We start from the raw sequence: 22035 nt of genomic DNA on the forward strand, positions 1-22035 counted from the left end.
TGTCTCTTTCTGCTTTTGGACATTCCCATGTGCAATTTCCTCTGCCTGAAACAAGACTCTCTTGCCTCATTTGATAAGTTCATTTCTACTTATTTTTCAAAAGTCAGCTTAATTATCACTTCCTCAAGGAAAGCTTAAGTTGACAAGGAAAGCTTAACTAAGTTTTTCCCTTCCTTTCATCTTCCCCCACAGCCTCCAAACTTCTCCTTTGTAGTCTTTGTCATAATTGCAAGTAAGCATTTAATTGTGCAATTACTTTTAGCTCTATGAGGACAAAATATCTCTGTCTATAAATTTAAAAATATTAGGGGGGCCTGGGTGGCTCAGTCAGCTGGATGTCTGCCTTCTGCTCAGGTCACGATCTCAAGGTCCTGGGATTCAGCCCCATGTCAGGCTCTCTGCTCAGTGGGATGTCTGCCTCTCCCTCTCCCTCTGCTGCTCCCCCCCCCACCCCTGCTTGAGTGTGTGCACTGTCTCTCTCTTCCTCTCTATTTCAAATAAATTTTTTAAAACTTTTTAAAAATTTTTAAAAATATTATTCGTTGAATGAATAAATGAAGTGCGTGAACAAATGAGCAAGCTGAAAGAATATGTGATGCTGGGGATAATGATTTTCTTTTTCTCCCATTAGTCTCTGTATTTCTGGATCCAGTTTTCCTCCAACTCTCTCTCCTTTGTACACCAATACCAATTTTTCCTTATGTTAGTTGTCCACTATTTTCTAACATAGAAGATATTTTAGTTGCATAACAACACATGACTATGAAAGAAAGAATTCAGAACAAAAATCATTCTAATTAGATATTTCTGCAGGACACCGCATGTTACTCAGTGCAAAAGACTCACACCCTGAAACAGAGAAGCCTGGGTTCTAATGCTAGTTGAGCCATTTACTAGCTCTTTGTAGAAATTTGTTTATTCTCTCTGAGCCTTTCCTTATCTATAAACTAAAAATAATGATATCTACCTTGCAGGATTCTTATAAGAATATAAAAATAATACATACTTTGTACCCAGCACTCAGTAGACAATCATTATTTGATATGTATTCTTATGATTATTCTTGGGTAGCAGACCTGACATTCTAGTAGGAAACATGGATTAGGAATCATAGCCATCCCTGCACATCACCCAAAGGAAATGCTCTTGCCTCCATAGGATAACTTTATGTAGACCCTGTAGTGTTTTACAATATGCCCTTGTGTTTTAAAGGAAGCTCTGACTTCTAGAATTTTATATTATATAACAGACACCACCCCAGCGTTGCCCAAAACATCAGCATTTAATTCACAGTACATTTCATGGACCCCATTTCTCCCTTTTTCCAAAGCAATGATAAAAACTCATGAAGAGGGGCGCCTGGGTAGCGCAGTCGTTAAGCGTCTGCCTTCGGCTCAGGGCGTGATCCCGGCGTTCCGGGATCGAGTTCCACATCGGGCTGCTCCGCTGGGAGCCTGCTTCTTCCTCTCCCACTCCCCTTGCCTGTGTTCCCTCTCTTGCTGGCTGTCTCTCTGTCACATAAATAAATAAAATCTTAAAAAAAAAAAATCTAAAAAAAAAAAAACAAAAAAAACTCATGAAGAAAATCTTCAGGACCCACTAGAGAGGGAGAGATCTGGTGGAGAACGGTGAGATGAACTCGTGTAACCTCTGTCAACAACTACGGACTACACCCTACGTGAACCATAAGACATGTAAAGAAAACTTCACACTACACAGATTGGCCTATTCCCCAGGTCAGCTTCTCAGCAGCATCGGTGTGTGGGGGCCTCGCCCACTACGGTTTCTGTTCTGTGCCGTGTCTTTAACCACCCACCTCAGGTTGCTCTCTCCCATCAGTACACATGCTCAAGTCTTTCCCATCTTAAAAAATTCTTTCCTCAATCCTGTATCCCCCTGTTCTGACTTTGCTGTCTCCTTCCTCCTCTCTTGAGCTAACCTTTAAATGGTCATTTCCACTCCCTATGTCCTCATGCTCACTTCCTGTTTATCCTTCAGGCTCAGGCAGTCTGGCTTCTGTTACCCCTAATCTTCAGCTGAATGGCACTTTGCCAAACACTGCAATGAATGCACCACTGTCACATCCAAGGCACACTTCTCCTTGCTTGTCTCCAGTGACAGCTCAGTAGTAGGGGGCACTGCTAACAGGTCAGACCACCTTAAGGAAGCGTGTCCTTAGCCCGGCTCCCACAGCGCCACACACCTCTGGCTTCCTCCTTTGGGGGCTCTTTTTCTTTCTGTCAAAACTCAGTGGTGGCGTTCCTCTGTTTCTCTCCTAGAGCTCTACTTTTCTTCTCGCTCAGAGCACAAAGTTATCTTTCTCAGTTGCCATCGCGATGCAGAAGGTCCACATGTTTATTCTTCCTGTTACTTCTATCTCCAGTGAAAGTCACCAACAACCATCTCACTGGCCAGGTCAGAAACCCGGGTGACATCCTTGAGCCCTGCCTCTGCGCTTACCCCGGCTTCGAAGGACTAGTTACTATGCTCCATTTCTTCTATGTCTGTGATAGCCACGGACCTCTCTTTTCCTCTCCTTCCAATTGCCTGATCTCTAACGCAGACCACTCTCATTTTCCCTAAGTGACTTCCTCTGTCTCCTCGCTGGTGTCCTAGCCTCTGCCATTGTGTTCTCTCCGTCTCTTCTCCCCACTGCAACCACCAAGATATCTCCAAAGTCCAAATCTGATCATTTTCTTGTCCTTTAAAACCCATTATTGGTTTCCCATTGCACTTAGGCCACAAGCCAAACCCTTCCCTATGATTTTTACTAACCCTGGCGATCAGCTCCCTGCACTGCTGCAGTCAGAGTTCACAGTCTTGCTCTTGACTTTTTAAACATGGCATTTGGAATGTGTTTTATTTTTTCAAATATGTCATGCTCCATCATGTCCTGGCTCTTCACAGACTCTTTCTCATCTCCACCAAATACTCTTCTCTGACTTTCTACCTGGACTTAATAATTCCTATGTATTCTTAAGATCTCAGATTAAATCTTACTTTCAAGGGACATTTTCTCTGAACCTTCAAATATGAGTTAAACACCCTTCCTATTGTAGGCTGCACACTTTTGTTCATACATCTTACAACATTTCATAATTGCCCATTTACAGGTCTGTTTCCCCACTTGACTGTCAGCTCTGTGAGGGCAGGGGACACATCTAGTTACTATTATATCGCTGGATGAGAGAAGACATAAGAGTATATTGAATTGAGAATGCTGCTGTGGGTCATCACCACGTAAGTTTAATTTCAAACACAGAATAAGGCTGAGAAAGCAGAGCAGGGGTGATGCCACCACTAATGTGGAGGAAGGATGAATAGATACGTCATTTGAGGGGCGTTCTATGATGGTATTTCCAACCACTTCTGATGCCTCTGTGTTTGAGCATTTCCTGAGCAGACCCCCGTAAGGATGCAGTTTGACTCAGTTTAGCCATGTACTATTAAACTGCCGCTCAAAAATGAGAAAATTGAGATACAAATGACACACCAGTATCTCAAGCACCACCAGAAACTATGATAAATTAGAAATTCAGACTTGAACAACCATTTATGCAATGGAAAGTGAAACTAGCAATCTTCATTTCTAAAGTTTTTTTTAAAAACATTTCTGAGAAGGTGTCCTGACTAGGATAGTTTTCATTCATCTCAAGTCCTTTTGTAGGCTTCTCCCCAACATCCAATTCATAGCACAACCCTTTCACGAGCAAAGCGATACAAGAGGACCCAACTGAACATTGATTTCTCTTGTCGCCCGAAGCCATGCTTTTGAATTTTATGCGTTACTACCAAAATCAGTGCCCTCATAGGCTACCATGCATGAAGTCTCTAAAAATTCAAAAGTAAAAATATATGCTACCAAGAAAACAATTATTGTCACTAAGAATTAACAACTCTATAATAAATTCATTCTACATTAGATTTTTTTAAGGTAGATCTAGACTATTTGCTAAGGTGACTTTTGTTTTGCTTTGGGGGGATTTTTTGGTTTTCTTATTTGTTTCTTGTTCTTTTGCTTGGCAAGCTGCCTTGTTGACAAGCATTGTTATTGGCTACGATTGTATGAAACTTGTCTTTTCATGAAATGGTTTGGAGGAAAACCGTTTGCTCAGTCCAGATTGTGTGCATGAAGTTTCATTCTGAGTTTTGGTTTCATTAGAAAATCTGTGAGTTTGAAACTCTGACTTAAACTAAATCAACCACCAACCTCCCCTCCACCCAGCACTACTCAATAAAAGGGGAATTGTCTACATTAATTTCAGATATTTAACAAAAAACGTTTTTGCTCTTTATGAAAATGTGAGTCTATGTCTTCTTATTCAACAAGTTTGCTTCTTTTACAAATGTTCATACCCCAAACAACTTTCTCTGTAGCCTGACAAAGGAGAAATCAAGGAAGAGGTCTAATATTTTATCTTTCATACCTTTGAGCAACTTGTTCTTTCCCTTAGAAATGTTTTTAGGGACTAGATTAGCTCTCACCTCACATTTGGAATGAACAGAATTCCTACCACAATGGATGACCTACTTAAAAAAAAAAAAAAAACAAAACACAAGAAACACATTTTTCCTAAATGTAGGATTCTCCTCCATGTGGGTGAGCATAGACAAGGAATGAAAATGTATCATCCTTGGGGCGCCTGGGTGGCACAGCGGTTAAGCGTCTGCCTTCGGCTCAGGGCGTGATCCCAGCGTTGTGGGATCGAGCCCCACATCAGGCTCCTCCGCTATGAGCCTGCTTCTTCCTCTCCCACTCCCCCTGCTTGTGTTCCCTCTCTCGCTGGCTGTCTGTCAAATAAATAAATAAAATCTTAAAAAAAAAAAAAAAAAGAAAATGTATCATCCTAAGATACAATGTCACAAGTTCCTAAAGCTTCTTTTCTGCCCCCAGGAAGGAATTAATGTTGGTTTATTTGTTTCCCTTTGGTTTGTGGAAAGCATACTGAAGAAGACTGAAGTCTGAGAATTTATCACCTGCTGTGTGACTCTGGGCAAGTTACTTAATCTCTCAGACATGTTCCCTCATGTGTTAAACACATGTTCTTTAATGTTAAAAAAATTTTTTGATAAATTATATAACTCTCTCACCTATTTTCAAGATTATTGTAAATGAGATCATTGTAAATGAGACAATGCATATTAAAGTTTTCTTGGTAGATTTTCAGTAGCAGCATCCAGACTACAATCCTAGATCATGTCATTTACTTAGACCAAGTTTAACACTTTCAGTAGCTATACTTTTACTAGTTTCTCTTTCTAAATTTTTGGATCATCTATTTTGTGAGATCATACTACTACCTTTAACAGCAGCTCTCACCCATCAAAATTATTACTTTACCCTTTTCTGGGTTTTAAACTTAGAGAGAGGCTCTTTTAGTTCTTTCTCACCAGCAGAAAGTTGCCATTGATGTTTTATGATTTCAGGAGATTTAGGAAAGTTTCCTTCATGAAAATGTATCTGTATTATCACTAAGATTGCACCCACCTGACAACCACCACCTCCATGCTAAACACACCTGCCTCCAATAGTTTTCATTTCCTTGCCTCTACCTACCCAGTCTAACGAGAGCCAATGATCATAATATCACAGAGAAATAAAAATTAGGGACCCCCAATGAAATGTTCCTTTAGAATTTGTTTTTGATGTTCTAATAGTGTGTGTGTGTGTGTGTGTGTGTGTGTGTGTGTGTGTGTGTTTCTTTTCACCTTCTACTCCAATCCTTCTTTCAGGAACCCTTATTTTGTAGTCCCTGTTTGTATATAATTTTTTTCTTGGGAATAAAAGTCATTGCAAAATGCAGAATAATTGTCCGAAAAATCAACCTATATTCAACTTAGAGGCATGCTTAATTACTGACAGATCACAGAGGTTTTCTTCCAAATAGTAATAATACTGATATAAAGATATAAAATAAGAAAACAAACTAAATGGAGGTTGGTAGTGCAGAGTTTTCCAGGAAACTACTTGGCCTCTCCTGCTCCCACTAGCTCTGAGTGGGCATGAGTCAGATCTCATTAGGTTTTGTCACACATCTCTAGAAAGAATGAAACATACTTTAGGATATTTGAAAAAAAATCAGATGTCAAATAATGGCTACCCTACTTCCTTTTTAAATTTTTCTTTCATTTTTGTACAGTGTATCTATAAGAAAGGGACTAACCTAACAGGGACTTAAAATTAGTTTTATCTCTATAGCTTTCCCTTCTAGAAGCATTGCACTAACAGCATGGAGCTATATAATACATTCATAAACTATTACATGGCCATTATTTTGGAGATAAAAAAGAAAGTAGAATCACTTTGTCCAACTGCCTAGATTAAAAAATGGTTTATTTATTTATTTTTTTTTAGAAAAATAAAAGGTGTGACAAAACTCAAGCAATAGAACTACTCATGGGAACACATCAGGGTATCACAGTATCAATACTATCACTTATATTTCCCCCTGATCTTTCTTTTTCACTACTGATAATCTGGGTCATTCTTTGGCTGCTAATTATTTATATTTTCCTCAAAGGAGATTTATTTTTACCTGTCACAGGAGAACTTAGATGAATTCAATCAACCTGAAATACAGAGTCACAGGCAGCTTTATTGTATCTTTGCAAAGGGTTCCACCAGACTATACAGGGATACACACTGTTTGCGTCATGGGACATTCTATGAATGACAACACTGTGTGCCTATTAACTATTAATAGTCACATATTAAGCTACACCAGTGATTTTTAAGCAGAGTTGTACATCTGATTGTCCATGAATCTTTTTAAAAAAACACTGCTACCGCACCCTGTGCCAGACCTCATTAATCAGAATCTCCAAGAGACTCTCGGGATAGAGGAGGGGAACCTAGTTATGCATATTTTTCAAGTGCTCCATAGGTGATTCTGATTCATTTTCCCAATGGAAAGATTTGGTGCTCTCGTACACTGAGTGTTTTATCCCCAAAGACCCATGTCTTAGTAACAATTTCAGTAGGTGGCGCTCTCTCCACCTGCCAGCTTCCCTGTTTGGCGGGAACGAACTCAAAGTCATTCCAGGAAGTCCGGAGCAGATCAAGGGTGCAATTCCTTTTTACCACACCAATATTGAAAACAGATAACAGAACTTACCTTTCCAAACAATATGTTAGTGAGGTAAGACATATGTTAAAGTGGTGGTGGGGGGGGGGGGTGGACAGGGCCGTGGCATCACTTTTATTACACAAATGTAATTATTGTTCCAAAGAGTTCAAGCAAGCCAACTTCCTAACATAAAATGGAAACTAAAGAAACAGAGGAGAGAGTAAATGATGAGAAAAACCCTAGTAGACGAGATTTAAATATGGGAATTTAAAGATGGAGAATACTGATGTTATTGCTAAGAACTGCTAACTGTGTGAAGAACTTATGGTGCAAACACAGATATCTGTATCTGAAAGTGGGGAGACAGTACAGTGCAGTTTGCAAGGACATGAGCTTTAGAACCAGACAAACCTAGATTTAGACCTTGGTTCCAGCTCTTTAATACTTAATTCCAACCAAATTTACTCAATCCTTCATTCTCAATAAAATGATACCTACATTATTTGGTTTTAATAGGCATTAAATTAAAAGAGATAATAAATGTAAAACAATTATCCACATGCTTGGTGCATGGCCAGTATTTAAGCAATAGTGTTACCTCTGGAGTACTAAAAATGAGTAAATGTAAATGCCAAGATTTTTTTCCTAAGTAATGAAGAATGATGGAAAATTATTGTGAGTTTTGAAGGAAGGATTCCTATATCAGTCAGTACTATTAATAGTAAGAACAATTTAGAGGAAGCTGATATAAGGCTAATTTTGGTGTAATGAATAAGGCCTGAACTTGAATTCACAAAGCTAGAGTTTGTAAGGTGCTCCTTCCTCTATGTACAGGCTGTATGATTTTGAGAAAGTCACTTAAACTCATTTTTCATATTTATAAGATAGGAATTAAATTCAATGCTAATTTGAATATGACAGATGATTTGAATATTAAACATAATAGGATAACTTTACCAAAGAAAACAATAGTGTATAAAAAATGCTTTGAAATCTATAAAATCATAATATATAAATGCAAAGGGTGTTGTTGTGGTAATTACCAATAGTTAAAATTTATTCATGACTCAAGTTCATCATCAAAGTTGAAAAATTATGGGGCGCCTGGGTAGCACAGCGGTTAAGCATCTGCCTTCGGCTCAGGGCGTGATCCCGGCGTCCCGGCGTTGTGGGATCGAGCCCCACATCAGGCTCCTCCACTATGAGCCTGCTTCTTCTTCTGCCACTCCCCCTGCTTGTGTTCCCTCTCTCGCTGGCTGTTCCTATCTCTGTCAAATAAATAAATAAAATCTTAAAAAAAAAAAGTTGAAAAATTATACTCTCAAAATGTGGGGGTATTGAGTTACCAAATTTGGATGAAGATTTTAAAGATTGTGAAATCAGAATTCATGAGGAGAAAAGAGATTGATATTAGCAACATATTTGCAATACTTCTGAAAGCATTTCCAGGATGTTTGTCTCACTAATGATCCTAATATCCTTTTTTATAATGCCTTTAGCAATATTTTAACAGGATTAGACTTTTGAGTTTTATCTGACATTTCATTTTGCGCCCATTGTATCAGTATACATATTGGCTAGCACCTGACTTGAGGAAGTTAGGATTATATCATTTGTATCCGTTCCTTAAAAATTTTCAAATTATAGAAAGAGAAATTAGCCATATGAAATAAGGTCAGAAAAAATAGAAATCATATTAATAAAAGAGACTCTATCAAGACCTCATTATATTACGATCCCTGGCCTTAGACAATAATGGCTTTCATTAATAATAACACTTATATCAATAAGTTAGTGTTACGTCTAAATGTTTCATTTATTGGAAACTTTTAAAATTAGTGTTCTGTGTTAAACATGTCCCTTGGTATGGTGTGCAGTAATGTCACCAGACAAGAGAAACAAGAAAGTCCCTTCACAGCAATGACTGCTGTGCTGTTTGAAGGTCAATTGTCTTTTAAGCATGTAGAGAATCTTTATCATGTCATACTTCAGATATACGTTTTTGGAGATGGGAAACAACAGGCCATGATTTAATGTTTTTTTGTTGCACCACTATAATTCTTTCAAAGCAATATGTATCCCAACAATTTCTCTCTGTTAAAGAGAGTATCACGTCCTTAAAGAAAATTTCCTATTTTGCAAGTAGAAAGGAAATTAAGAATGCACCTTTTTTGTCATTGTTGTTTTGTTTTGTTAGTACACTATAAGAAATTTGCATCGTAAAGCAAGCTGCTGTTGTCAGCTCTTTAATGGACGGAACCATCAGGAAGCTGCCTCCACCCTAAGAGGCTTAGAGACTGAGCAACTGAGTTAGACAGCAGGTGCCCAGGCTGATCAAGTCAATTTTCTAACACAGAATGCATGTTGTAGAACTTGTTCTATTAGTCTTTTTTCTCTGTTAAGGAAGCAAGAATTTCTTTGTGTGGATGCAGTGCTGCAATTTTAGTTTGAGAAAAAATGGTAAGGAATTTGGTAACAATTGACTGGTGTTAAAACAACAAATTACCTTTTAAAAATAGATTATCCACACCTAGAGAAAGAATCTCAAGAAGGCACACAATTAATAAAAGCTGGTTCCGAATTACACATACAAATATGCACTAATGTCCAGTAAATAACTGGTTGTGTGCACTCTATCTTTTCTTTCCCAGAAATAGCAACCAAGCAAGAGGTTTTTTTTTTTAATCAACAATATAAAATCTCATTAACATATTTTACAGTTGGAGACTTTAGAATTTTACTTCCTTTTGCTATTGAAAAGTCACAAAAGCCAAGAGGAGTTAATGTATGTTCTTTTAAATTAACAAATGCTGTGGTGGTTAAGGGTGGGGTGAGGGTGCAGAGAAAGAAGTTGGCAAGAAAAGGTTCAGGGCCTGTTGCACAACCAACTGCAAGCCAAGTATGATTCCAGATAGACAAGAACCACCTGTTACAACAGAGGGAGAGGTTTAGAAGATGAAATGAGAAGGGAGTGACCTTAAAGATCATTTTCCCAATTATAATACAAACAACTAAGGAAACATGCAGATATTTATATCAAACACATGCGAATACAATATTTGCCACATGTTATTCAATATAAGAAAGCATATAATTAGTTATATATTTCTAGTTAATCAAGAGAAACTTCTGGAAGTACATGGCTTTTTGCTGGTAATAGTAATAACTACCTGGACATTTACCTAGTGCCCCATTGAATCCTCACAACAACCCTTTTGTTTCAGAGGGTGTTTAACACATGATACACAGAGTTAAGTAACACGCTCAAGGCCACACACTTGGTAAGGGATAGAGTCAGGATGCAATCATATCTGTCCAACTCCAAAGCCCATGCTTTCAACAATTCTGCTGCACTGTGCACTGCATAAATAATATATGTCATAGTCTTTGGAAAACTTTACTTTCTGGACTTGACAAAAAAGATTAGAAGATGACCTCCCGAACAGCTTAAAGTCCACTAACAATTGCCAAGACCTCGATGACACATTAGTGTACGGTTGGAAAAGACAGAAATTCAACGTCACGTGAAATGCTTAAGGAAAAATGAATGATTTTGCTTGGCCATTGCAAAATCAGAAATCTGAATGAACTCTGCCTCAGAATGGAATATACAATGTTTCATTAGAACACACTCTACACGTTCTTCTTAGTAACAATGTGACACATAGAAAGAGTTCCCTATTTAACTCTTTTCAAAGGAAATATTCCGATTTCATAAAATTAGGAAAAGGTTTCACTTCTAAAGAAATTACAGACAAAAAGAAAAGAAAAGAGAATGGGCTATACAAAATAACTTGTGTTGACTCAAAAGACGTGCCCGAAGTATCTATTTAAAAGTTGAATGTGAGTACGTGAAAATTTCATGTAGAGGTCGATTCTCAACAACTGCTAACGTAACGATTCATATATGAGTTTGTTCTTGATTCTTATCTTCAAATTAAAATTTTATGATTAGAAAGGGGGCATTAAAAGGAGAATTAAATGTAGTCGGCAATAGAAAAGACAATCTGTCAACGGAAGGACGTAGGTATAGAATCCGGAACGTCAGGGAATATCGAGTGTCCGTCACCTGGAATTTAGTTCTTTATGGGTCGATTTCTTCATTACTTAATTATGCGTACGGGTAGAAATTTTTTCAAAATAGATGATCTTACTGGAGAAAATGCAGGCATTTGAAAGCGCAGGTTTACTCGTTACAACGGAGTCGAGCGAGAAGTAGAGTCACTGGTGAGAAATTCATCTTGGATCTGTAAGAATCCCTGTCCTTCCAAGCCCACGTGGCAAAAGTAAACAGAAGGTGGGCCGGGGCGGGGTGAAGCAGGACTCGGTCAATTTTCTAATTTGTCGAGTCTTTAAAACTACAGGCCCCCAAAGCACTAAGGGCATGCCCTCGGCGAAACTGGGGAGCGCTTCTGTAGACATGAAAGCGACGATGCAGAGGATGCCAAAGCGGGGACGAGGCGGGAGCGGGTGCACCTACTTGGGGGGGGGGGCTGGCCTTCGCGCGCCAAGGTGGGTGCGCGCGTGGGCGGGTGCGGGGATACCTGCAAGGAGGTGGGAGCAAGGGCTAGTGCGAGGCTGCGGGGTGGAGGTGGCAGCGCGCAGGGGTGAGGGGCGCGCACATACCTCTAAGTAGGTGGTGGAGTGCGGTACTAACAAAAAGTTTAAAAGGTTAATCTAGGGTCTCCATCCTTGTGCCAAGAACCCACGCCAGCTCCCCCTGCGCGCCTGCCCCGCGCCCTCACCCGGGTGGCTGCCGGTCCCAGGGGCTCCGGGGTGCCCCGGGTCTGGCTGCGGCGCCCGGGGCTGGACCTTCCCCCGCGCTCGCCCCCGCCCCGCGCTCATCCCGGCGCGCAGCTCCCCGGGCTCCACGCACAGCGCCAGGGCAGCCCCGGCCTCGACTGCGCACCCCATCGTACGGCCCCCGGTGCCTCCGGCCTTTGTGCGGGAAGCCCCGGGCGGGGGGCTCATTCCCTGGGAGCCGGGGCTGAGGGCCCCAGGGCGGCGACGGAGGCCGGGGCGGAGGCGGAGGAGGAGGAGGCCGGTGGAGGAGGAGGCCGGGCGGAGGAGGAGAGCCGGCAGCAGCAGCGGCTGCGGCGAGAGCTCCGGCGGCCACCGCCGCCTCCTCGCGAGCGCCGCGCGCCCAGGCCCGGCTCGCATGCGAGTCACGTCCGCCCCCTCGGCGAGGCCGCCCCGAGACGCCGGCCCCGCCGAGTGATGAGAACAGACGTCAAACTGCCTTATGAATATTGATGCGGAGGCTAGGCTGCTTTCGTAGAGAAGCAGAAGGAAGCAAGATGGCTGCCCTTTAGGATTTGTTAGAAAGGAGACCCGACTGCAACTGCTGGATTGCTGCAAGGCTGAGGGACGAGAACGAGGTCAGAGCGCTTCTCTTGTGCCGCGAAACTCTCCCTTTCCTCTCCCCCTTGCTTTCTCTCGGGCTTCCAGGGACTGGGGAGCAAACCCTGCACTGTCACCCACTAATACCAAGAGGGAAGAGGGAAGCTTCACAAATTACTGGAGCCTCTTCAACATGGCTGACAAATATAGTTTTAATTCCCCCCCCCCCTTTAAACCTGTAGTTCTGTGTTCTCTCCTCTCTCCCGCTAATGCGCCTCTCCTTCTTACCCAGAAAACTTACCTTTGTGACTCCGACCAGCCGGTTTCCCGGCCTTTTATCCTCAGGAAAGTGATTTTTCTTTGCTTTCCTTTCTCAAATAGTTCAGCTTTGGGGGGCACTACTTTTCCCTTGAATCCTCCCCGACCCCCTTTCCTTCTTGTAAGTCAGACCAGTGTCTCGTTTAACCTAACCCACCCCGGAAAGAACTCTGACGGAGTGTTTTTCGACCCTTTTATCTGTTGTAGGTTCTGGGTCTGGGTTTGCGTTCGCGTCCGCCCCTTTCTACCCCGGTGTCCGCTTTTTGGGGGGCGAACCAGGCGAATGTCACGGGGAGTGGAGCTGCAGTACACTAAGTGGGGTTTTGTTTTTTCCTAAGTCCGCGCGTTTTGCTCGTGGTGCTGAGTGAGAGAATAGTTTCTCCGGTCCCCCAAACAAGACCAGATCCCACTTTTCTCAAGGTACATCAGCTCTGCGATGGGCTGTGCCTTCCATCCTGGGGAGTGGGTATAAGAGAATTTGTGGGCAAATCTGTGTCCTGGCTTTGTGCTTCTCCCGAATCAGCTTCGTTTGGTTCCCCGGTAAGTGACAGGCAGACACAAAGGCAGGCGCAGGCCGGGGGAGGGGGCGGGCGGGCGGGAGGAGGGGGGCAGAGTTGAGAGTTGGAAGACTGCAAGGTCAGGGGCGCCGAAAGAAATGAAACCCAATCCCAGCAAAGAAACGGAGAAGTAGGGAGCAGATCTCTAACAGTCCCATCCAAATTTCTCTGTCTTGGTTGCTCTCTTTTCTTTGGTCTTTTATTTATCTGCCTTCCTCTCCGTGTCTCTTTTTTCCTCCTCCTCCTTCTACACACACACACACACACACACACACACACACACACACAACACACTCCAGTCTTGCTGAATCTTTTCGCTGGGGCTGCTTGTCTAGTGTTATTAAGCTAACAGAGTTTCTATGGAGAGTTTTCTACCTATGACAAAATAAAGTGTGGCTGGATAGACTCCTGGGAAGGTCGAATATGAAACATAAGTGTTATTTACTGGCCATTGCCTTCATGACATACTTTCAGTTGCATTGAGTGATTTCCCCCCTCCTTCGTCTAGTGTTTAGGAATTGAAAGAAGGGTTATTTTCCAGTTGTTTGCTTAAAGTTTACTGAAATATTTTTATATTTTCCTGTGTAGGGAATAGGATACATCCATGAATTTAAAATCTGAAGTCTCATAATGTGCTTTCATCTCTCCAATAAGGGATAATAATGGCAAATCCAAATAAAAAATATTCATCAACAAATGATCCAACATAAGAGGAAGATTGTTCCTTAGGGGAAGTTGGGATGTAAAGAGAAAAGATACTGGTTTGCTTTGCTTTGCTTTGGTTTAAGACTGTGGGTATTGTTGCCTGGTTAATGAAATCATTATATTTGCATTTTAATGGAAAGTTGAAATGCTGGAGGAGAGTTATATTCTTTTACATGTTTGCATGTGTGTTTCATAATAGGTTAGAGGTAGAATATAAAATTCTACACAATATTGGGGTTTTTTTTATAATGTTATTAAGCAGAGAAGTAAGTGTTAGTGAAGGACTGGAAAGTCAAACTTAAGTTTAGAAGGCATGTATATAATTAAAACATGGACAGAAGGAAGAGCACAGTAATGGCCATTACTCCATAAATCAGATTTCCAAAACCATTTGTCCTCAGTAGTTCACTTTGTAACTCTATTTTAATCTCTGAAAAAGCAGTTAAGTTTAATCATTGATGCTGAAGATTATTTCACATGATTACAAGGGAGTAGTATTACTGATCTCTGGAATAGAAACAGCTTATTTGGTTAGTTCTTATTTGTCCTAAAATAATAAGGAAAATACTTAGGAGTCTAGCGTAAATGCTTACTATTCATTGAGAAAACTATGATTAATTATTGCAGTAATTCAGAGTTAAAAATAAACAGCTCCTTTTGCTAACAGACTAATATTTAATTGCTTTTTGGGGACTTTTCAAATGTTGTGGTTTATGCTTTCCTCAAGTTAGTCAACTAATAATAGATGTAGTATTTTCCATTCATAGTGGTAAATACAAATACCTACATTGGTTAATAATATGTATTGTGACCATGAATATTTGTTCTTTCCTATCAAATTTAGACTCTTGTTATTTTATGTATCCTATTTGTATGCCGAAAATAGCTGTTAATTAATATTGTATGGGGGGCTTAAATGATTAGAAGGAGAAGATGCACATTATTCACCAATTTCAATATAAGTACCACTTTCTCCTTTATTATAAAAGAGAAATTATTTGAATTAGTATAGAATAGTTGACTATAACAGACGTAATGTCCATTCTTCATTTATTATATGTATGATAGTACCACCTGGATGTTCTCAGAATTTCATAGGATAGAACTGTCTTGAGCAATTGAATTTTATGGAAGTGATAGTGGACAATAACAAGATAGGTATTTTTCTTAAACTGCAATATTGTTTTCCTTACTTTCTTATTGAACTAATGGTTAATGAGAAATTAACTTGGAATGAAGAGAGTCCCTTGTTTTGTTTGAATTCATGGATTTACCAACTATGGCTTTAATTATATCTGTCATTATGCTGGTGCATGCAAGGAGTCAAGGGAATTGATATGATTTTGATGCAGTGTCACAATAAGGTAGACACTGGCAGGTCAACATCACTTCCAGAACAAGTGAAATGCACCTGCCAAGGAGTTATTATGAGAGACTTCCAAAGTCCTCTTTGAGCACTGGACTTGTATTAGGTAACAAAAACTGGAGTTAATGTTTTGGTTTCACTTGCTGAAGTTACAATTTCTCTATCAATTCCTCCAAGGCTCCACCCACACACAATGTTGTAAGCCAGTGTCACTATTGAAATGTATTTCCTTATTTGCTGATCTCAGTAAAAAACCTTTCTTATAATTCACAGACACACCTGGCAGAAACCCTCTTTTCCATTATGTCCCACATCCAAGTTGGTAAATTCTTATGAATTCTTTGAAATTATCTTTAAATAAAATGTCATCAAAGCTATGGATGTTTATGATATGTTAGAATATCTAATATTTAGATTAAACCTGCTCTAATTCCTTCTTCAATGAATTCAGTTTTTGTTGCTTAATAGAATTTAGTAGTCTTACCTAGCCATCTCAAATTACTGAGGGAGCCTTCTTTGTTTTATAAACAACCATATAGACAAGTTAAAACTTCGGAGCAGCTGTCAGTGTTGGTTCATCAAAATAACATTTCATCAACTATTATGCCACCATTGCAAACTAGTTCTGAAGCATAGTAATGGCACCAAAGCCAGTAGCAGGAAAATATTTTACAAGCCAACTTTACAATTGGAGCCTTAACTGTGGGAGAGTTGGTTTGCCAAGTAGAGCTGGTGGTTATCTTGGAAATTGTGCTGAAGAACACAACCACAAATGATTTTGCCAAATATACAGTATTTACTTGGTGTAGATCTCCAATTTTTATTTTGACTCATTGCCAAAACCCAGGGAATACTATGACATTATTTAAGAAGGTTATAGAGTACATCTGTATACCTTAGTGTATAGTAGGAAATATATATAAACTTTGGTATACAGTGGGAAAGAAGAGTTCCACAAGAGGAGAGGGTAAAGTGAGAGCCCCTGAATCATTGCGACTGCAAGCCAAAAAAGTCTTAAGTATCTGCTATTTCCAGCATTATTCTGTTCCTAGATTGTACATTGCAGAAAATCCCTGACTTAAGATAGATATATAATCTTTTCGCAATAAAATAGATTTTGGTTGCCCCTTCCAAAATAGTAAATTCTATCAGCTTTGATTTATGCTTTCTCCACTTGTCATGAAATGCAGTTAAATGTGCCAGGATTCAAGAAGAAGAAATAGATAGTAGGTGAATTTTCAATATTTTGTGTAAAAACAAACTCAGTGATAATGCCAACCTACCTGATGTTTTAAGAATTTGGAACTCAATATTTTATATTTACTCAGGGTTGTTGCTCAAACTGACTTGAAATCAAGCTCCAAATAATCTGAGAATTAAAATTAAGAGATGAATAAATTAGCGTGAAGTGTTTTTAGAGGGCAGGTTAGGACATAAAATGAACTGTTTGCTTCACTAAAAATACTATAAATATTTCTTTTAAATTAAACTTATGTCTCCTGGAAGAGAGGCGCTGATTTCTACATCTAATTATTCCATAGTAGAACTTAGTGGTGTCCTACTCAGTCAATATGTAATGCAGGGAGTATAAGCTTCCAGTTATAAGATGAATAAGTTATGGAATGTAATGTGTAGTACAGTGACTATCGTTAACAATACTGTATTGTATATTTGAAAGTTGCTAAAAGAGTATATCTTCAAAGTTCTCACCACACACACATGCAACCATTATAAGTATGTGAAGTGACGGATGTTAACTAACCTTACTGTGGTAATCATTTCCCAATATATACGTATATCAAATCATTATGTTGTACACGTTAAACTTACATAATGTTATATGTCAATTATGTCTCAAAAGCTGAAAAAAAGAATGAATGACCTAGAACTGGAAAAAAATAATGTCATTTAATTAGAAAATGTATTATCTATTCTCAATGGTAATGGTGATGATGGTAGTAATGACGGTGATTTTTCCTTAACTGTAACTTCTACAGGCTATGGCAAATGTCTCATAAAAGCCATCTGTTGTAAATGTAAAGCTTAATGATTTTTAGTAAATTTACACAGAGATCACATATTTTTAATTGAAATTTCTACTAAGATAAATGTAGATCAGATGCAGGTGTATGAAATAATAATAATTGGACATTATATTGCCCGGTTTCTTCCACTGGTAACTTTTGGTAAAACTATAATATCAGAGCCAGGACACTGACATGGATATAGTCTGCCTGTCTTACATGGACACCCCCAGTGTGACTTGTACATTTGTGTGTTGTATATTTAGGTCCATACCATTTTATCACATTATCAGATATCTTTAAATCTTTTTTCCTGAAAGCAGAGAAGTTTAACCCAGTTCTCCTTCATCAGTCATATGATTGTGCTATCATTCCTTATCAAAACGTGCATCAGAATATAGGTTTTTGTTTACTTAAAAGTGTTTTTGCATTTGTGTTCAGAATATTTTGTTTTAATAACATACTACATTATAACTTATGTCATCTAATTCTCTTCATGACTCTAGAGATAGGTATTATTATCCTCATCTCAGGTGAGCTGACTGAAGCATAGTGAAGTTGAATAGCCAAATTCATACAGCCAATACGTGGCTTAGCTAAGATTTGAATTAGGCAGTCTGTCTCTAGATCCCAGACCTTTAACCACTATGCTATTCTGCCTCATTACGATTAATAAAAAAGTGAAGCTGTAATATAGGCTATGCAGGGAAAGTCCTGAGAGGAGACTTAAAATACACACAATTGTCTACATAAAAACTGGTACCCAAATATTCATAGCAGCATATTAATAATTGTAAAAAATTGGAACAACCCAAATGTCCATCAACTCATAAATATATGAACTGCAGTATATCCATACAATGGAATATTATTCAGCAACGAAAAGGAATGAAGGACTGATACATGCTGCATCATAGAAGAACTTGAAAAGAAGGGACTAACAAAAGGCCACATATGATGTGATTTCACTTACATGAAATCTCCAGAATATGCAAATCTGAAGAGGCAGAAAGTAGATTACTTATTGCTAGGGGCTGGGGGGAAAAAAGGGGGGGCTGACTGTTAATAGATATGGGGTTTCTTTTGGAGCCCAAAAATGCTCTATAGTTAGATAGTAATTTTTGCACCGCTCTAAAAATGTACCCAATTGTATACTTTAAGAATGTGAATTTTTTTATTCTATGTGAATTATATCTAAATAAAGTTATAAAAAATGCATACAACTGATAAGGTATTTGGCATTCAGAAAGTATCTCATGTCTCATGCAACGAAATATAGGGTACTATTTGAATTGAATTGTATGGGGCTATGCATATCTTTCTAGAAACATGGCACCAGTGAGTTTTTTAGGATTTGTCCCTATGAAATTAGGATTTTTACTTTTGGACACACAGGGTGAATTACTTGGGGTTGGTTTTATTTTAATTTCTAACTTAATGTAATTCTAGATACCAGACATTCTTCTTGTTGAGCAGTGTTTCTCTCCCTCTTTATTCTGATGAGAATGTTGATTTGCTGCCAATTGGATTCCATAGTTTGGAGCTTGGACTATAACTAGGGTGGGGGAGATTCAGTGATGTGCAAGCATTCGGCTTTAAGAATGTATACATGTTATTGTACTCAATAAGGAAATGCCTTGGCTTCGTGTAATTGCTGTAATCATTATTTTCTTCAAGGAATAGTTATAGAAGTGGCCAAAAATTCTACTTTTTAAGAGTATGATAATAGCACTTACCTGCAGGTTTGTCATGTATATGCAACAGGTACAAGTTAGACACTCATATTAGAATCTTTATTCTATCAAGCTGATGGAGGGATTGTTGTCGAAAGCAGTAGGGTAGAATATAGGTCTGGTCCTGCTTATAGGAGAAATGAATAGCTTCTTTATTTTTACCCTCTCTTGTTTCTCTTAATACTCTGTGAACTACCTCAGTTGATAATAATTTTTTATAATAGTAGCTCTGTAATATTCAAAGGTTGTTCACTGGGTTTTAGTGTGCTATTCCAACTTTGCTTTTTAAATATACCTTCAAAAACCTTAAATATTTTCAAGTAAATTAAAAATATAGGAGATGAGATATTTTGATTTGTTTATATTTTTAGCTTTGCTTTTTATAAATAATTTCTATGGAAGATGCCCTATATTCAGAAGTAAAACATAGGGCTGTGGATTTTTGCTGATGGTCTGCTGTCTTCAGGGAACAGAATTGTCTATGATCAGGCATAGACATAGCAGATCTCCCATTAAGGCATGCCATACACAGTATTGATATTTTTCATGTGCTACTTTTACAGTTTTGAGATTTGTTTCCGTTTATTCTGTGAATGCTGCAAAGTAATGATAATTTTAGTTACTATTGTCATATCTTATTAGCCATTGCTAACACCTACCTGCCTTTTCAAGTTGCTTGTTTTCTTCTTAGAGTATTAAACTAGTTTGTATGTCCAGATTATTCTTTAATGAAAACTATTCACCCAGCTCTCAAGATGAGTTTTTATTATAGTATTTCTGCTCAAATTGGTATATTTTTTTTTGTCTGGCAATGTAGAAGAAAAAAAGGCTTAAATAATGGTAGTGAAACCCAGAGGATATAACACGATCTATCTGAGTTACTACTCCTGTTTTTCTTCCCTGTCTACATTAAGAAACAAGGGCAACCATTAAAAAATACCTTAATTATTAGTTGTGCTGCTTCTAAAGTAAAGTGCCAAAATCTGAAAATAATACAATGACACCACACCCAGATTCCATCCCTAACATACTGTCTTGTTCCTATTAATTTATTTTTTAATCTGTTTGTTCTTTCAGCACTTTTTCCATTTTTTGTTTGAAGTCTCTTACTTTGAAGTTATAGAATTTTCATATTTGCCTTTGGCTATAAAGTTCTCCCAGCTCTTTTATAAACTCTCATGATTTTTGCATTAAAAGGATTACTTTTATACACCCTCTAATTAGTTTGGATGATTATTAGCTTTTTGTTTGTTTTACTGCATACAGCATAACAGAACAAAAAATCTCTTCTGCAAATAAAGTGTCTGATCATTCATAAAATTAAAATAAGCATCTTAAAAAGTGAATCCAGTTATTAAAACATTAACTCACTTACATTTATATTTTAATGTACCAAAGGGAACTGGTGAAAGGAAAAATACCATATATGCATACTTTTTAAACATGAAGGAAGGACAAATTTTCCAGCATCAAAATCACCACACAAATTGTTTATTTCAGTAAAAGAGAAGCAGGTACATTTTAGCAGGAACGCATGTATTTTAAACTTTGTACTCTAGATTTAATCTAGCTTTATTCCAATATAACCACCCAAATGGTTATTTTTTCCTCCTATGAAGTTATAGTGCATTTAGTTGAAAGTAAGACAAAGTTGTACTTACGTTTGGAATGTCTACTACATCATAACTTGGAGAAAAACATACTGCAGGAAGCAAAGCTAGTAGACATTTTGCTAATGGCTTACCTTTTTAATAACTATAATTTAATTATGTGTTACTACTGAGTATTTTTCAAATCACTAGTCTAATTTACTATTGAAAGTTTTGCTTCAGCTTTTTGTTTGTTTTTGCATTGTTATAATATGTCATGCTTTAAATAAAGCTGAAGGTTAGGGGAAACTTTCCATATTTAGGTGTAAAAAACTTGATATTGACATTTTTCTTGAATATTGGTAAGAATTCAACCCCCTTAAGAAATGGTTTACTTGTTTCCTGTTCACAAACCCATTGTAAAAAATGCAGTGAATGTAGATGAGGGTGAAAATTAAAGTGAGGAGACAGGTAAAATACTAAATTGCATTTCTCTTTTCTCAAAAATAACCATTGGATACTTTTTGCTGAAAGAGTCATGTTGTACTTTTATTTGGATATAAATTGTCACTTTGCAAACCATTTGCCTCCTTAGAGTATCTCTATCTCGTAGTTGTGTAATCCTACCTCTCCTAATATCTTAGTTCACACCAAAGTCAGCGAGCAAAGGTAAAGGAGAAGTCTTGAGATAAGAGGAGGTAGACAGTGCATTCAGAATGCATTGTTGAGATTTCAAAACTTGCCCCAAATTTAATTAGAAAAGGCTGTGAATTGTGACCCTGTGCTCTGGTTAGGTACTGCTTAAAGAAGGAAAGGAATGCAGTAGGGATTGGTCATTTCTCCTGTTCTTCCTCCATTAAGTTTTTTTGGGGGGGGGGTGGAGAGAGGGGAAGGAAAGGAACAGATAAGGGAAATAATCACTCTTAGAGATGGTTCCTTGACAGGCATATGCTCATTTTTAGGGCCAAAGAAAAGGGAGGTTTTTCTTCCGAGCTTGTTGATGCTTTCTCGCCTTCTGATTACATGCGGTCACATCAACATTTGACACGTGGGTACCGTGCGCATGGCAGCGCTATTTACAAACACCATCCTAGGATTCCAGAGACTCTTATGTAACAGCTGAGAGAGTGCGGGCTTTGTGTGTCTGTGGGCGGAGGAATCAAACAGTTTAATTCATAGTCAGGGAGCCCTTGTCTGGCTCTGACAGGGTCATGAACCAAAGATCAAGGTGTCTAGGTCAGGGTCCGCCCAATACGCACTTCTTCTACCAAAGTCTCAAAGGCAGTGCTTTAATACAGGATTAATCTTTTTTTCTTCCTTCAGCAAACAGAATCAG

General features: G+C 38.6%; 2 protein-coding genes across 2 annotated transcripts in view; one reads left to right on the plus strand and one right to left on the minus strand.

Annotated features, from left to right (window-relative positions):
* Nucleotides 1–10054: 10054 nt before the first annotated feature.
* Nucleotides 10055–12440, minus strand: LOC121101843 (translation initiation factor IF-2-like). Its single transcript, XM_040626204.1, has 3 exons — nt 11813–12440; nt 11694–11719; nt 10055–11331 (listed from the first exon to the last, which is right to left on the minus strand). Exons 1-3 carry the CDS (start codon nt 12225–12227, stop codon nt 11254–11256), a joined length of 519 nt encoding a protein of 172 aa, XP_040482138.1. The 5' UTR covers nt 12228–12440; the 3' UTR covers nt 10055–11253.
* The window catches only part of TET2 (tet methylcytosine dioxygenase 2), a 126744-nt gene continuing 116978 nt past the window's right edge, over nt 12270–22035 (plus strand). Inside the window, exon 1 of the mRNA XM_008689387.2 lies at nt 12270–12445. The gene's annotated coding sequence lies outside the window, so the exon portion shown is untranslated. The remainder of the gene's footprint in view (nt 12446–22035) is intronic.

This window comes from Ursus maritimus, unplaced genomic scaffold (genome assembly GCF_017311325.1).
Source record: "Ursus maritimus isolate PB19 unplaced genomic scaffold, ASM1731132v1 scaffold_11, whole genome shotgun sequence".
NCBI lineage: Eukaryota > Metazoa > Chordata > Mammalia > Carnivora > Ursidae > Ursus > Ursus maritimus.

Bases quoted from the DNA above. Each gene is read 5' to 3' on its own strand.
- LOC121101843 (XM_040626204.1), bottom strand. From the start codon at position 12,227: ATGCGAGCCGGGCCTGGGCGCGCGGCGCTCGCGAGGAGGCGGCGGTGG. The intron at 11,720-11,812 runs GTGAGGGCGCGG...ACTTTTTGTTAG, and splicing joins TGGGACCGGCAGCCACCCGG to TACCGCACTCCACCACCTAC. The intron at 11,332-11,693 runs GTATGTGCGCGC...TGGGCTTGGAAG, and splicing joins ACTCCACCACCTACTTAGAG to GACAGGGATTCTTACAGATC.